Genomic DNA, 17364 nt, shown 5'->3' on the forward strand with positions numbered 1-17364 from the left:
AGAAATTCTTTCACATTGAGTATTTATTTTGATTCACGTCACTAGAATGATTTAAATTTATGTTTTCATCCTACTATAATCCATCACATCACCCTTCAATTATTTATTTTGATTTTTTTTTAAATAACATAGTATAATAAATTAAGAATGATAGGAGTGATAGGTTAAAAATGAATAAAAAAAAATCAAAATATCATTATCTATATTTAAAATATCAATGTGAATCAAAATATCATAATCTATATTTAAAATATCAATTTGATGAAAAATTATAAATTATATAGGTTTATATGCATAAACCTATATTAAATAACAACGTAATCACTTCCGAAAATTCATTTGAGGTCTATCAAACGTTCTTGAAGAATCATATTTTCTAAACTAAAGCAAAAAGGAAATATGTGACAAAAAAATAGAGCAAAATGCAATTTCCTACTACCAAGTGAACCAGTACGTACCAACAATAACTAAGCACTTGCATATTAGGTTTACTCGTTAAATTTTGGGAAATGCATTAACAAAATAGCTTGGAAAGTGTATTATGTTGAAACAATAACGAATTAAATATCATGGCATAAAAATGTTAGTAGGTTCACCAACTTCTAATGGCTCAATCAAATTTGGCTACCAAATACAGCAAAATTCATAATATACCCCAGTTGTTTGAAAAGGGTAAAAAATCTGTAAGAAAATATAACCAGCTTTCAAAGTTTCACTTGAAATAATTGGTCAGCACAAAATGCTACAATAATGGGGCCAGCCAAATCACCAGCAACACATCCTGAAGAAAAAGAACACACCATTAAGCCTATTGAAGTGAAACAAATCAAGATTTTGTTTATATAAGTTTTTCAGCACAAACCAGTATAAGAAAATTAGAAAGTAAAATAAAATAAATGTCTGTTACATGTTAAATTGGCTAAAGTATATGTTAAAATCGATTTTTCAAGTACGTATGAGTCTGTTCAGTTTAGATAAACTTTTCCAGAAGCATATACAAGAGATAGAGAAGTGTGGGTATCCATGAGTTAAAATCAACTTCTAAATTCGATATTAAGGTAGTGCATATACAAATAAACAAACTTATGGAGGAGAAACAATTTTTCCTTCCTTTTAAGTACTTTTGGAGAAATTCACTTAAGGAGACCCAATGAGGGAGTTATGAAATAATTTATTCAAAAGTTAAATTTAATTTGTAAGAAAAGTTTATTTAAATGGTCTTCTAATTTTCTTCTCTTTTTAGGTACGTATAGAAAAGTTTCTCCACATTAGACCTTAAATTGCAAAATTCAAGTAATGCAACAATTTTACCAATCCACTGGCCCAGCGATGGACGAACAAGGGTTGCACCGATTCCTGCTCCTATGGAAGCAAAAATTAAAGATGAAGTACATCTAACTGTAGTGATGAAAATCTTCTGTCCAAGAACTCCAACTTCATTGGTTTTATCAACATCATTATCCTCGTTCTGCACCTTGAATGACGATGAAAAGAATCTATATAAATCAATGCCAACTTGGACAAGCCATGATGCTGCAACTCCAAGCATGTGCCCTGCACAAAACATAAAGAAAGTCCTCACAAGTTAATTGATGAAGTCAAAAGCTCATGAAATATCATAATGAACAGATATTGTTCATGGAATGATTTGACCTCTGAATGTTGTTCTGCTCACACAATAGAAGTAAACCACAGTGGGCATGTTCCTTCCAGCCTTGCGAGTTGCTGATCTAGGGATATCTGTTCGAGAAGTCCGAAAAGCTCAAATAAATGTAAGATCTATTGGAGGGCACAGAATATAAAACAGCCATCTCTTACAAATAAAACTTTAATTGATTTCGCCTGTAGTAAAGAATAACTGTTTTATCAGCATACCTTTAAGAAGCTTCCATGCCATTCTTTGTGAAACATAATGAACAGCAATTCTTTCTAAGATCCTTCTAGTGGTCACAACGGTTGACTGTTATGGCACCCAAGACACATTTAAAATAATAAGCTTTAAATGTCAATCCAGACATAGAAGAGAAAAAATTGGGTAATTTTAGTTATTACTACATAAAAGGGAAAAAAAACTAATGTAGGGGTTGTGCAAAACATCGAAATATTCAAATCTAATCCATCAGAGATCCCACATGGATTATAAATAAGATCAAATTATAATATATAAGTATACATGGACCTCACATCAAAAGTCAGTTTTGTGAAGTTGAATTAAGTTTAAAGTTCACTTTTTATCTTGATATCAAAGTCAAGGTCACAAGTTCAATTCCCAATAGCTAAATTAGATTGTTGTAGGTTGCATCAATTATTCCGTGACATTGGTAAGATAGGCCAAGTCATAATCAAATTGTGGTGCTTGAACTAATATGCTCTTTAGTCGAGAGAGTTGCACTTTGACTATCACTTGTAACTTTTGGGTAGTAGTAAGTGTTTGATCCTAACAAGGTCTATTGAGCCTATCAGACCACTATGGAACTGTTGGGGATCTCACATCGACTAAAGATAAAGCAGATTAACAGTATATACGCGGATGAAACCTCACCTTAGAAGCTGGTTTCATAAGGTTGAATTAGGCTTAAAGTTTACTTCTTAAGATGGTACCAGAACCCCCGAAAGCTTATCCTACTGAGATTTGTTGTTTGTTAGGTCTATCGTGCCACCATTAATATCTAGTCTCTCACGTTCGAAATGTATATACCTTGGAATGAAGGGGTATGTCGATGATCCCACATCGACTAGAGATAAGACAAATTTACAGTTTATAAGTGGATGCAAACCTCATCTTACAAGCCGGTTTTGTAAAATTGAGTTAACCTTAAAGTTCACTTCTTAAGAGGAACCACCCACGAACATCTAATCTCATGTTCAAGATGTCCATCTTCTGCAAGAGGAAGTATGTTGGAGATCACACATAGACTAGAAATAAGGTTAGATTATGATATATAAATAGGTATAAACCTCACCTTACAAACCGACTTTGTGAACTTAAACTAAGCTTAAAGTCCACCTTTTAAGACAATCCATTATTGTACTAATCTTTGTTTCAAATCTAAATCCCTACTTTTGGATTTTAAATCAAATCGAAAGCCAATTATTTGGATTGGATATTTTTTTGGATTTTAAAATATTCAAAATCAATGTTCATCCAAAAAAAATTGCTTGGTAGACAATTTTCTGTTAGTTTCGTTTGAGTCATTTTTTACTCTATCTGCAAAGTGCGTGTTTGGTCAAGACCATGATTAGGGCAATGTTAGGCTGGTCTTGGATGGGCATCCTTGACTTGGATTTTGTTGAGACATCCTCAACTCAATCTCAATTGGAGCATCATTGGCATGGCTTTCGCTGAGGTTCAACCAAGGCATCATTGGCCTATTTACATGTTACAAGTATGACCTATTTAAAATTCTTATCTAACCTAAAAGTCTATTTGCGTGAACTAATTTATAAAAAGATCTACAAATAAATTAATAAACTTAACTAGACCAATGAGCCATGTAGTCAAAATTGGGTTCTTCAATGTAAGATCTTATGCGTCTACGATTTTGGCGGATCGTCATTGAAGATTGAGACTCCCATGGGTGCAGCTTGTGAGCCAGTTTTTATATTCTGAGCTGGTTGGGTTTGTGACTTGGTTTACATCCAATCTGATTCAGCGCCAAAAAAAACCTAAACCTAAGTAAGCACAAAGCCCAATTTCCTTTCTCCTTATGCTGTCAAAACCCGCTGCAGTTCTTTGGACCTTAAAAATGAAAGTCATGCTCTTCTTTTCATATATAACCAAAAGTTACCCCACTTTTTTCACCTAAAATTACTGCTCTTCCTATTGGCATAATCAAAAAGTTATCACACCTTTTTCACCTAAAACTACCAATGTTCCTGTAGCAGAAACAAAAATCACTGCCCTCTTTTTACCTTTAAGAAAAACTACCACTGCACTTTTATCCTTCTCCAAACAAAAATCACTACCTCCTTGTTCTCTTTCTCCCCAAAGCACTCTCCCTTCTTCTCTCTCATCTATATAATTTTGCCCCCTCCTCTGTTTTTTCTGCATCTTTCTCCCATGTTATTCTGCCCCCAAAATATACACACACCATCTTCAGGTTTCTTTTTGATGCACAAACCTCTGCATTACGCCACTAAAATAACTCCAATTCCTATTCCAACTCCTTTGTTGTACTACACCACAAACATTATTTGATTTACTTTAGATGGATCCGTGTTTTATAACGAGAACGGATGGGGTTACAACTTACTAATCTGCTGTTTTTAACTAGGAAACACATACTTTTTTGTAACTACTAAACTAGGATGGGAATGGAAAACTATTTTGTAAATCCGTACAATATAACACACGCATATTGTACTATTTTGTAAAATCCGTACAATATTACAAACGCATATTATGAGGCATTTTGTGTACTTATGAACTTCCTCAATTTAGTAGTTAGATTTCCCGTTTTATACTTCTCTTCCAAATTTAGAGTAAGATCTCGATTTTGACAACCGTGCAATGAGCCTAAAAAGCCCAATTAGTTTTGCTCACCATATCAATTATTTTTGTTTCTGAAAGAGTAATATTGAAAGAAATAAGAAAAAATCAGCAAGCTACAAGTTATTATATTAAAAATGAACAAACACACAACATAGATAGGTGCTCATATAAATTAATGATGTAGTCATGACGGCTCAATTTGAGGATATATATATATATATATATATATATATATATATATATATATATATATATGTGTGTGTGTGTGTGTGTGTGTGTGTGTGTGTGTGTGTGTGTGTGTGTTGGATTATTCCAATTATTGGATTTGAATTGGAATTTTAAAAATCTAATCCATGCCCACCCCTAAACTAAAGGAACCATATTACCAATTTTTTTATCACTGAACAAGGAAAAACAGGGTCCGGCAGAAATACAGACATCAAAAGCAAACGATTGGTGTGAAAGAATATTTCAGATGGGATGGTCAATTATGAAAAGTTAACAAAATCTGAGCATGGGCTTGGATAGAATGATAAGTTCAATTTTGTGTAATAAAACAAATATAACAGTAAATTCTTTCATCCCTTAATCACAGTTGAAGTTTGTGTAGCTTTTGATATGGGTACTCCTAGAATGAGTACATGTAGATTATTCTTATATACATAACAGATGCAATACAACATAGACGGGACATTTAAAGCATACAACAATTTTGACTGCATTCATCCTATTAATTTTATTCCCAGAAAATTCACTGATTGGTGGCAAAAAGAAATGTTGAGTTGTTCCAATATATAAGTTTTATTGAAAAATAAAAGAAAACACAAGATAAATCTCACCTCACGTAAGATTTGCTTCACTGATTTTTTTAAAGGAACAACCAGATCAACAGGGTGCTCTTGATCCTCCTCCAAGAAATCCTCGTCATCTTCCATTTCCGCACGGGGCTCCAGAAGAGGTAAATAGAACATCAAGAACGACCTTATGGAAGTCAATGCAAATGTCCTCAATTCAAAAGCAGAGAAGAGAGGTTTAAGTTCCACATCATACTGCTTGATACTATATTTTAGTGCATCATAATGGTTTTTCTTTTCAAAAGAACTTTGTATACTAGAACTGTAGTCTTCAGATAATGCTGCACCAGCATCACAATATGCAACTGAAGACCTGAAAATAAAATAATGATAGGAACCAAGATATTAAACAAGAGAAGTAGATAAACTAATACTGATACGCATCACTGATCAGAAGAAAACTCCTATATATGATGGAATTAGAGAAATCCAACAGAGAAACCATAAATAACAATGGATAAAATTAATCTTTTTACAAATATGGAAGAGCCACTAAGCAAGTAAAAACAAACAAACATTTGGATTATGAGAAGAACCAGCCTCTACTAAAAATCACCACCCAAAATCTCAAAATAATTCTCCCCTTTCATTTGGGCCCCCTCCCTCCTTGTCTCTCTCTCTCTCTCTCTCCCTTTTTGCTCCAGTGCATGAATCCCGTATCACCCTCCCCATTACTGCCACCTAACTATTTGGTTATCTTTTCTTCTTTGCAATGACTTATGGGATTAAGAAATAATGAGATAGTTAAAAGCAAATATGTGCTCATTGAGCAACCCATAGCACTCCTACAAACATCACAGCCTTTTCTTTTATTCCTCCAAACGCTAAAATTGGGTCAATGGTAATTCTGTCAAATATGACACTAAATCCCCATATATACACAACAAATAAATAAGTGTTCAGTATACGCACACACACACACATAACAATGATAACAATTCTATTAGATGGTCCATATAACAATTCAATAACATAGGAAAAGAGTTGTTGTAATAGGACAGGCATTGAATTACTCATGCAAAGTATCTTCTTTAGAAGAAATAGAGAGGAAAATAAAACAAATTTTAGCAAAGGGTTTGATCAATGATGACTACAAGCCCCTTTAGCTCACTACTTAGAATCTCAAATGTAACAATTCTAATGGAATATATTCAAACTCTGCAGATCAAACTCCAATTTATGTCCTTGTAATCAAGCATGAAGCATGTCTCCCTCATGTTATGATTTCTTCCCCAAAATGCTCTCAAATATTTCAAGTAAACAATTATAATAACAAAAAAATTGTTCCACCAAAATTAAAATTATAATAACAATTTTTAAATCCTAGAAATCTTAACTATTTCACAACTAAATGGAAGTGTTGAATGGATTCAAATTTATACCGATGAACCAAATTATGCCCTAATTACTAGCAGCACACACTAAAACTGTCAACAACCCATTTATCCCAGAAAACATACCCAACTTTTCACCATCATGGCAAACTTTAAATGTACACTATACAGTAATCCCAACCATACCCAAATTTTTAAAAGTAAAACCTGTCATGTTGTCAGACTGTGTATCCTATCCTAGATCAAAATCCTATAACACGACAAAGCATCATACCTAAAACACCAAGATCAATGCAAGTGTAGAAAAATGGAGGCGGAACATACCCAAATAAAGCCCTTGAGGCAAAACCAGTCCCCGCAGCAACAGACGCTGCGGCAGCAGCAGCAGAGGCGGAGAAAAAGGCACCAGAAGACTGAAAGGCGTGGGAAGAGTGCAATCCGAAGCTCGAGTTTTGGTTTTTCCTCCACAGATCTAGAACTATAGCTATGCCTGCCATTGTTGGAACTTCCAATAGTTGGAAAGCCTAGCCCACCCCGTTTGTGCTTAGTTGACAGATTATAAGTGAAAACTCACCTAAATTTTAATGAAAATAAATAAAAATCAATTCTTAAAATGTAATCAATTCATAATTTCACACACAATGAAATGGGTAAGACTTGAGAGCGTTGTTTACATAGACAAATGCAAAGAAGACTACAACAATGGCAATGAGATTAGAATTAGAAAATCCAATTAACTTACTCAGAACTCACATGGGTATAAAAATTAGCCACCTACAGTAGAAATAGGAACCCATAATAATAAACTCACCCTACCATTTAGAAAAAAAAAAATTGGAAATTTCGAAAGGAAAGATGAAACATCTCAAGAACTCGTATACATCTCACTAAGGTGATGCAACTCAAAACACCCCCTCCATGAAGTTAGGAACACTAAAACTCCAACAAACACAATAATCAGCAAACCCATTTAATCAAACCCAAAAAAAAAAAAAATTAAAAACAAGATAACCAATAAGCTGCAGCCCAAACAAATATGAAGGGGAATCCTCCAAAAATCTTTTGTTTTATGAAATTCTGGTCGCATCAACAACTGCGATCAAGTCAACGACGTATAGGGGGAAATTCTTACAGCGGCTGCCGGCGGCGGCGGCGGCGAGATGGAGGCGGTCAGTGGCTGAGACGGAGGGTGCGAGCTAAGAGGGGTTAGTGAAGTCTGCAAAGCAAAAAGAGGAAACTAACGATGCATCGTTGCACCGCTTCATAGGAAATTTCGTTAGCTGAATTATTACACATTTTATTTCCTCGTTTGTTTTTTCAAAAGAAAAATAATTTTTAATCACTAAATTTTGACGATTTTGTCTTACTATTTAAAATAATATTTTTTAAATGCTTTTTTATTTTTCATATTTTTATATTTCAAAATTTAAAAAATTGTCAAAATATTATTATTTTTTAAAAAATGTACTCACTTTAGTTCTTAAATTTTTGAAGGGTTATAAGTTTATAGTTTTAAATAGCAAAAGAAATTGATTTGTCTTAAATATGTAAAAAATTAATAATTTATACTATTATAACGTCATGATAAAATAATCTTTAATTTATTGTTGAATTAATTTTAAAACTATATTTTTATCATAGACCAGTGTCATAAAAAATTAACAATATAGTATAATAATATGGCTTTTTTATGTATTTAAAGACTAAAATAAATATTATGTTACTTTAAAAATTAAAAGGATTAAATATGTTTTTGTTCCTTAACTTCCGGTGAATTTTGGAATTAGTCCATTTCGAAATTTTGTAACAATTTAGTCTTTCATCTTTTCAAATACGTGAATTTAGTCATTTTAATCAAATTTTGTTAAATTTATTTGACATTTCAAGTGTGTTTCATAATAGTATTTGACTTAACAATAAACAAAAAATGTGTCAAATAGTATAAACAACTTAAATACAATCCTGAAATGCGTACGAAACATCACATCAACCTAATGAAATTTGATTAAAAGGACTAAATTCACGTATTTCGAAAGATGAATGACTAAATTGGTCCAAAGATTCAAAATGGACTAATTTCAAAATTCACTAAAAGTTAAGAGACCAAAAACATATTTAACCCAAATTAAAATAACATGATTTTACGCGTTTGAGAATTAAATTAATCATTTATTCCTTCATAACATTTATCTAAGAATTCAAATCTACACCAATACATAAGCATTTATATATATATATATATATATATATATATATATATATATATATTCTAATTTTACTCTTTAAATAATTTTTTTTAAATTAAATTAGGGATTAATGCATTCCTAAAAATATAAGTGAGGTAACGTATCCAAAATTTAGAGACCTAAAGCAACAGATCCAAACATAACACTTTCGGTATAAGCTTAACCAATTTGAAATTATCACTTTTCTCAATTATCCTTATCGAGATCAATGACAAAATCATAAGGAAAAGAAGATAGTAAAATATTTAGAGTAAGTGAGAATTTACTCTATTTGAAAATATGATTGATTAGAAATGATTTATAGCTCCCCAACTACTGCGAAATGAGATCAGATAGTTAAAGAGGCGAGATTTGGAGGAGTAAAATTGAGAGAGAAGAAAAAGATAGATTTTTAAGAGAGAATGTGTAAGGACCAAGGGAATGGAGTCGTCTAATGGAGGCTTAGACGAGTATGGTGTTAGATAAGGCAATGCTTTGAGGCAAGCAAACAAGTATGGGTTCGTGTGTGTGTGTGTGTTGTAGGTAGTGTATAGGTAGATGCTAAGTGTGGTTTGACAAGTGTATCAAATCGCACAAGTAATAAAGTGAAAAATCCAAGTATCGTTTTCTAAGAGACTTGTGTAATAATTGACAACTCTTGCAATTCATAACTCAATTAAACAACAAATTTCATAAAATCAAAATTAAAACTCTTTTTGTATTCTTATCAAACATATAGTGTGCAACAATATATGATAAAGGCTTCATTAGGATTTAGTTTCATGATTCTATTCAAAGCAAAAACACCAAACAATATACTTTTAATTCTTTCTCGAGCATTCACACCTTTTGTAACAAGTCATAATATCTTACCGACAAGTCTAAACTTGAATAAAAAAATCCCTATGTCTAATAGTTTTTATTATAAGTTTTCATTAATGATCAAGATTTTGATGTTATGAACGACTAAATATTCCACATCTATTTCTAGGATGTGAAATCTATTAGTTTTTCTATCCTAATCAAGTTTCCCAAACTATCTTTCAATTAGCAAGGACTCCCACGTATGCAATCAATCTAGAATATGCAATTAAAACAAGAATAGAACAGAAGAATGGTGGAAGAGAATTATATTAAATAGTAAAATTCATTGAGTTAAAGTTACATTACACCCAACCCCCATGAATAAGGGAGTTAGCTACTCTTTAACATTCTGAATACTATAATAATGATGAAGATGAATGCCTCCATCCTTCAGAATGCACTTTTATCTTCTCTCCTTTTAGGTCAAGTGTCTTTTTCCCTAAAAGAAATTTATTTCCCTCTCTGCCCTAAAAGGGGGATTTTCCCCAAATGGGGGTTTTATTTACCAAAAGGGTTGCGTTTTGACCTCTATCGAACCCCTTTATTTTTTTAATTGGATTGGGCCTCTAGCAGTTTTGTACTTAATGTTGTACTAGAATAACCAACTTTATAAATATCTCCTGTAAGACTCGGGAAATTGGAATAAATAATAATAAATAAATTACAAATAGTGTGGGGGTTAGAGGTACCTTAAGAAAAATTCTTAGCAAGTCCTAGACAAGGGATAGTACTAGCTTAAGTGGTTAAGAGTACTTGGTTGTGTGAGAGGACTTGGGTTCGAGTCCTATAATGTATGCCATTAGTGTGTTTATTTAAATGTGTTTTATTTTACAAATATATTGTGAATGCAAAAGTATGACTTAACATGGTATATATGTGGGAATTAACATGAATCATATAATAGCTTGATGGTTGTGTATATGCGTGATGGACCTTCGTTAGCAGGAGTTGTTCTCTTACATGTTTCAGTGTTTTTGCTAATGGAGAAAAAAACCTAAAAACTCTAGAGTAAAGGCAAAAGTTGAATGGCCACTAAACTTAATTTTAATTAAATTCATTTTTCTTATTTTTTTATTTTTTTATTTTGGGCTGGAAAATGAAGGAGAAGAGAGGTTGAGTGAGAAGGCATAATCTCGTGAGTGTGGCAACAATAGATATAGAGAGCATTAGAATTGTATCTTACGGAGAGAAAGGAGTTTTAGAGTGGAGACAAGGGGTGAAACTTTGAGAGCAAGAAAAGATCATTGGGAGTGCATTAGGAGCAAGACTAATGATGATTACTTTTGATGGTGGATTGAGGATTTGGGAAATAAATACATGAGGGTTAAACATGGGCTTGAAAAATGAATTTCCATTGTGATGTGCAGAAGTTGACTTTAATCCTTTTATTAATTTTGGGAAAATTGCTTGAATGTATATACATGGTGGATGCATGATTGAGTGAGAATATTATGATTGAATTGATTTATAGGAGGTTTAGGGTTCCAAACAGGTAAGGAAATTTATGGAATTTCCAGAATTCTGATGTGTCGCCTGGCGGCACATGAGTGTACAGCCAAGCGATGAATGGGAGGTAGCAGCCTAAATTTGGTTCGTTGTTGGAAAAAACGAAATCATGGTAGTGGTGGACTACCTTGGTGCATGAAAATAACATTGATGGTATAATGAATAGATTCATATAAGGGAAGGGATAACACTTCCATACATACGTGGATTGTTAATTAGGATGAAAGTGTATCATGAGTACTGTGGTGTTGGTATAATTTTATGCATAATTGGTCTGTTGAGTTCTATGATCACATATTCCTTGTATATGTTAGACTACACTTTAATGATGTTATATTCCCAAAGTTGAATGCATGAAGGATTATTTTTTATTGATGAATAGAAGTTGTGATAATGCAAGTTGTGGTATGTTTATTTGTGATAATATGTAAGTGGCATTCTGGATGCGTAAACGTGATGCTTGATGTGTTAGAGTCCATTCTGTTCTGCATAAAACCAGTAAAAACTACTTTATTGGTGTTGTAACACCCTAGATGGATATTACTAGATGAAGCATATAACATAAGATTTCTTTTGGAATTAAAACATCATATAAAGTTCCCGAGCGCGGGAAAATTAAAAACTTATCTTGTTGTAGTTCAAGCACACTACTCCATCCTTATTACATGTTCTTCATGGAGGAAAAACATTATAAAATTCATTACAAACTGCAGGAAAAATAAAACATAAAGTAAATCCTCCATCATCTGTCCCACTCCGTCACTATGCATCGGCATTCTCACCTGGATTCACATATGCTCCCACATGACAAGTCACGTGATCATCGCCAAACACAAACAGAAAGGGTGAGTTGAGAAAGAAACATAATACAATCAATGAAATAAATAAGAATTAACCCTCACCCAATCCATCTTAGCCAACTTTAGTTTATTGACTTCTTTATAACGTTACACCCCAATCTCATAAAGATCTATTCACAACCTTGGTCCTTAGGGATTATCATGCTCCCAACAACCTACCCGCTCGTGGTCCAATTCTACGAACCTCCCCGCCCGTAGTCCAACTCTACAAACCTGCCCACTCTAGTCCAACATGCGTGAACACCTACTATGAACCTCCCTGCTCATAGCAGCCTCAAGTGTGAGCACGGAACATACGAACCTCCTCGATCGTATCCCCACACAAGAGTACAAAAGATACAGACCTCCCCGCCCGCATCAATCACACATCTCTTGTAACATCCCTGGCTACCCCTCCTCGGGCCCCAGAGGCTGTCAGGTTACTGCAGCCCAATGCACCCCAACCCCTCACCCTTCTCCGTCCATTCATACTGGGTGGGTTGTTGCCAGGGGTGTTAAAGGTCAGGTTGGGGGTTCGATCCTCCCTAGCAACAACCCACCCAGTATGAATGGACGGAGAAGGGTGATGGGTTGGGGTGTATTGGGCTGCAGACCTAACACAACCGGTTTGAGGGTGGCAGGTGGGATGCCTGGTAAGCCCAAGAGGATCCGGGGGTGTTACATCTCTCATCTCTGTTACGAACCTCCCTGCTTGTAACTAATCCAGCATATCCCTAACCAAGCCTTCAAGATTGTCCATGCAAATCCATCTACAACAAACCCCTGCCCCTGTACTATCGCCTGACGCTTCCCAAGCGCCGCTAGGCGAATAGGCTCTAGACCGCCTGGCAGTGACTCTCTGTCAGGTGCCACTCTCCTAGTGACTCCTCTGTTTGTGGCTTATCGCCTAGCGGAGCTTCTCCTACCGTCAGGCGCTACACCAGTAAAAATAGTTTTCTACTGGTTTAGACACTTCCACAGATTTCCAAACACATCCAATCATTCAGTCATACATCCAGAACACCAATTTCAAGTATTTACAACACTTAAACCATCAAATCATTATGACAACTTCTTAAACATCAACCATAGCAAGTACCCATGTATTCAAGTTTGGAGTTACAGCACAAAATGATCAATCACATACTTACGCCTGTGACATTAACAACTAATATTTCAATAATACCATTACACCACCTCTTTAACGTGAACACTATTTTCATATCACATAATCCCAACATGACAGTTTATTAAGGACACACAAACATCAACTCACACACATTCTACCTCAATAATAATACATCACTTTAAGTAGTTTTCATACAAACACTCCAACTAGGTGCAGTCTTATACCAGCAATCTAAACATACATGAAACCATACAAGGTCTACCTTACTATGATACTCATTCATTATCTTACCTCCTTATCAAGTTTAGGCATTATTTAGTCAATTTGTAACTAACCAATTTGTGAGTACTCTTAAAGGTTTTAATAGGCATTAGCAAGAAATCTTACATACATTTAGATACTCCAAATAACAACTCTAAAAGTTCTAGTCATCCAATTCATTTAGTGTATTCACAGAACCCATCTTGACTCCTTTCTTCCCATATTTTACTCACTCCAAGTTTCTTATGACTCCTTAACTATAGTTCATGCAACAACACATCCCATTTTATTACCCTTACATCATACAATCACACTTATTTTCATACTAACAGCTATCCACAGTGACCATAGATTTAATTTTTCCACTAAGCATGCCAACCCACTACTGGCTTCTCGGTATTGCCTCGCGACACATTTTATACCGCCAGGTGGTGCATCAGGATCTGGGAACTCCAGATTTTCCTCGCACCTGTTGAAACCCTAATATCCCTAAATTTCCAATTCAATATTCCATTAGCAATTCAGCCATATGCATTCACATATTTACCACGCACGTATCGATCTATAAATATAATTGAGTCTTTCAATAATAAGTTTTCAAATCCTGTACATCACAATTAACAATCCACGTAAACCCATGGTAATCATGCATTTGCTCATAAACTCCAACTTTATCCAATCACCACCACAACTTACATTATCATCCAATTATACCAAGAAACCTGCTATAAAGATCGTATAATTACAGAGTACCAAACATGTCACAAAAACGTCAAAAACACATCAACATGTGAAATTCCAGTGTGTGTCACCTAGCGGTTCCTCATTGCCTCCAGGCGGTTCATCACAGAACCCAGTGAAACCATCAGGAATGGTTGTGTCGCCTGATGGAGCATTCTTAGCTGCTAGGCAGTTTCTGGGCAGGAACCCAAAATTTACGAAAATTCACGTGAAATGGAAGGGGGCTCAACATTCAGGCCATGGAATCATTCCAAAATAATAAAAACATGATTAAACAAGCATGGACAACTCCCCTTACCTGGTTTCCTTGCTCCTAATGCAATCCTAATGATCCTTTCTCGTCCCCGAAAGCTTCAACTCTTGTTCCTACTCTCAACTCCTTTCCAGCACTCCTTTTCTCTTCCTAATTTACAATTCTCATTTTTATCTACCTTTCCTTGCTGCTTCACACAATGACTCTTTGTTTTCTCACTCACTCCCTTCTCCCCCTCACTAATCCAGCCCGAAATAAATAAAAAGAATGATAAAAACGAAATTTCTTTACATTTACAGTTTTAATCACCCATTACTACCCTAAACTGCTACTTTTCCGATTTCTAGAGAATTCCTACAGTTCTAGATCACTTAGCTACTTGACCAAAATAATAAAACATAAGGAAAATATTTACTCTAGCCAAGATTTGAACCCACATCCTTCCAACCTCCAAATCTATGCACAACCAATAAGCTACCACATGATTCATGTTATACCGCATTTATAATATATTGGTAAAATATAACACAATTAAATATCACACAATTGTTATACATAGGACTTAAACCCAAGTACTCTCACACAATAAAGTACTCTCCACCACTTGAGCTAGTACTTTTCCACATATAAGACTTGTCAAGAAATTCTCTTAAGTTATTCTCACCCCACAATTACGTATACTTTATTAGTTATTATTTATATGAATTTTATGGGTCTTACAGGTGTGGCGCTTGGCAGCGGGTATGCTTCTGCCAAGCGATAAGCCATAAACAGAGGAGTTCTTGGGCGCATGGCACCTGGCGGCAGGGGAACACCGCCAAGCGGTCTGGAGCACATTTTCGCCTAGCGGCGCTTAGGTAACGCCAATCAATAGTGCAAGGGCAAGAGTCCATTGCAGATGGATTTACATGGATGATCTTGATGGTTTGGTTAGGGATATGTTATATTAGTTATGAGCGAGGAGATCCTAACGGAGATTGGAAATGCGTGGCTCATGCGAGCGGGGAGGTCTATATCTTTTGTGCTCTTGTATGGGGATACGAGTGGGGAGGTTCGTAAGTTCTGTGCTCACACCTGAGGCTGTTGTGAGCGGGGAGGTTCATAGGAGGTGTTCACGCATGTTGGACTATGAGCGGGCAGGTTTGTAGAGTTGGACTACGAGCGGGGTAGATTCGTGGTAGCATGATAATCCCTAAAGACCAAAGTTGGGAATGGATGTTTTTCATATAGGTTATGAGATTGAAGTGGAATGTTATAAAGGGGTTAATGAATTAAAGTTAGTCAAGGTAGATTGGGTGAGGATCAATTTTTATTGTATATTTATCATGTTATTTTTCTTTCTCAGCTCACCCTTTCTGTTTGTGTTTGGTGTTGATCATGTGACTTGTCACGCGGGAGCAGATGTGAATCCAAGTGAGAACGCTGAAGCCTAGAGACAGAGCGGGGCAGACTATGAGGGATTTACTCTATGTTTTATTTTCAGACAATTTGTAATAAACTTTTATGATGCTTTCTCTAATATGAACTTGTAATAAAGATGGAACATTGTAATTCAACTACAGCAATATAAGTTTTAAATTTCCCCGCGCTTGGGAACCTTATTTAATATTTTTAATTTCAAGAAATTATATAATAATTGCATTATTAAGTAATATCCGCCTAGGGTGTTACATGTAACATCACGGTCGGATATTAGAAATTTAAAAAAATAAAAATAGAAATAATAATTAAACATCATTTATTATATCATCTTTTCCCAAAACGCGGGAAAATTAAAAACTTTATTACATTGTAAAATAACTCAAATCCATACTTTATAAAACTCAAATACAATATCCAAGTCGAGTAAAATAAAGGTTTACAAAATTATTCAAAACCATGAATAATAAAAACTATGGTAAAGCTTTTCCCCAAGCTAGCGTCGCTCCGGCTCTATGCCTCACTAGTACCACCTACAACATCATCTGCTCTCATGTAACGCAATACACGATCATCGCCAAACACAAGCAGATAGGGTAAGCTAACAGTAACATATAATAATTCAAATATATATATATATATATATATATACACACACACACACACACACACACATATATATATATATATATATATATATATATATATATATAAACATACACTCATCAAAGGAACTCTATCCTTTGATACAAAGCCACATGGCCACCACTATGTTATCCATGATCTACGTCTTTAGATGAATACCTCAAGATACCTTTGCTACCACAACTTGTAGAACACGTGCGAGAACCTGTTACGAACCACACTCTGTAACGCCAGGTGGAGTTCCCAATACAAACATAGTTCGTAATGTTCCAAGACTACCAAACTCGTCGGCTAACTACTAAGGAGGGCAATCTTCTAGACCCTCCAAAAGATACCATAACTCCTAAGTCTTGTACTATAGCCACCCCATTCCTAATGCTACCTTAGCTACTATTTTGTACCATTTTCAGTATCACAATTTCTCCTATTTACATTTCGAATCATAAATTAGTTCGTACTAAATTTCTATATTTCCTCTTCAACACCAAGGTACTCATAATCAGTCATTTTCCTTAATTTTTCCCATACAATTTTCTTAAGCGCATCATTGATCCTCACCCGTGCCTATCATGTCCAGAAGCAAAACAACCACTATTATCTGCACTGTCGCCTAACAGCAGATTACATTCGTCTAGGCGGCACATTAGTTTCTAGGAAACCTAGATTCTGATGCACTTGTTATGGAAACCTCCAAATCCTAGAACGACTTCTTTTGTCTAATTTCCTCAATCCACATATTAAATCATGCTTCCAAAGGCTCTAATTATCAATTTAAATGCAAACATAGTAATTCTTCATATAA

At 34.7% G+C, this 17364-nt stretch overlaps 1 protein-coding gene across 1 annotated transcript; it reads right to left on the reverse strand.

The window, feature by feature from the left end:
- Positions 1-464: 464 nt before the first annotated feature.
- On the reverse strand, positions 465-7966 carry LOC114180413. The gene is made up of 7 exons (XM_028066732.1): positions 7813-7966; positions 7005-7254; positions 5332-5659; positions 1876-1960; positions 1654-1740; positions 1312-1554; positions 465-781 (listed from the first exon to the last, which is right to left on the reverse strand). The coding sequence occupies exons 2-7, from the start codon at positions 7175-7177 to the stop codon at positions 705-707; spliced, it is 993 nt and encodes a 330-aa protein (XP_027922533.1). The 5' UTR covers positions 7178-7254; positions 7813-7966; the 3' UTR covers positions 465-704.
- Between the last annotated feature and the right edge of the window lie 9398 nt (positions 7967-17364).

This window comes from Vigna unguiculata, chromosome 4, assembly GCF_004118075.2.
Source record: "Vigna unguiculata cultivar IT97K-499-35 chromosome 4, ASM411807v1, whole genome shotgun sequence".
NCBI classification, from domain to species: Eukaryota; Viridiplantae; Streptophyta; class Magnoliopsida; order Fabales; family Fabaceae; genus Vigna; species Vigna unguiculata.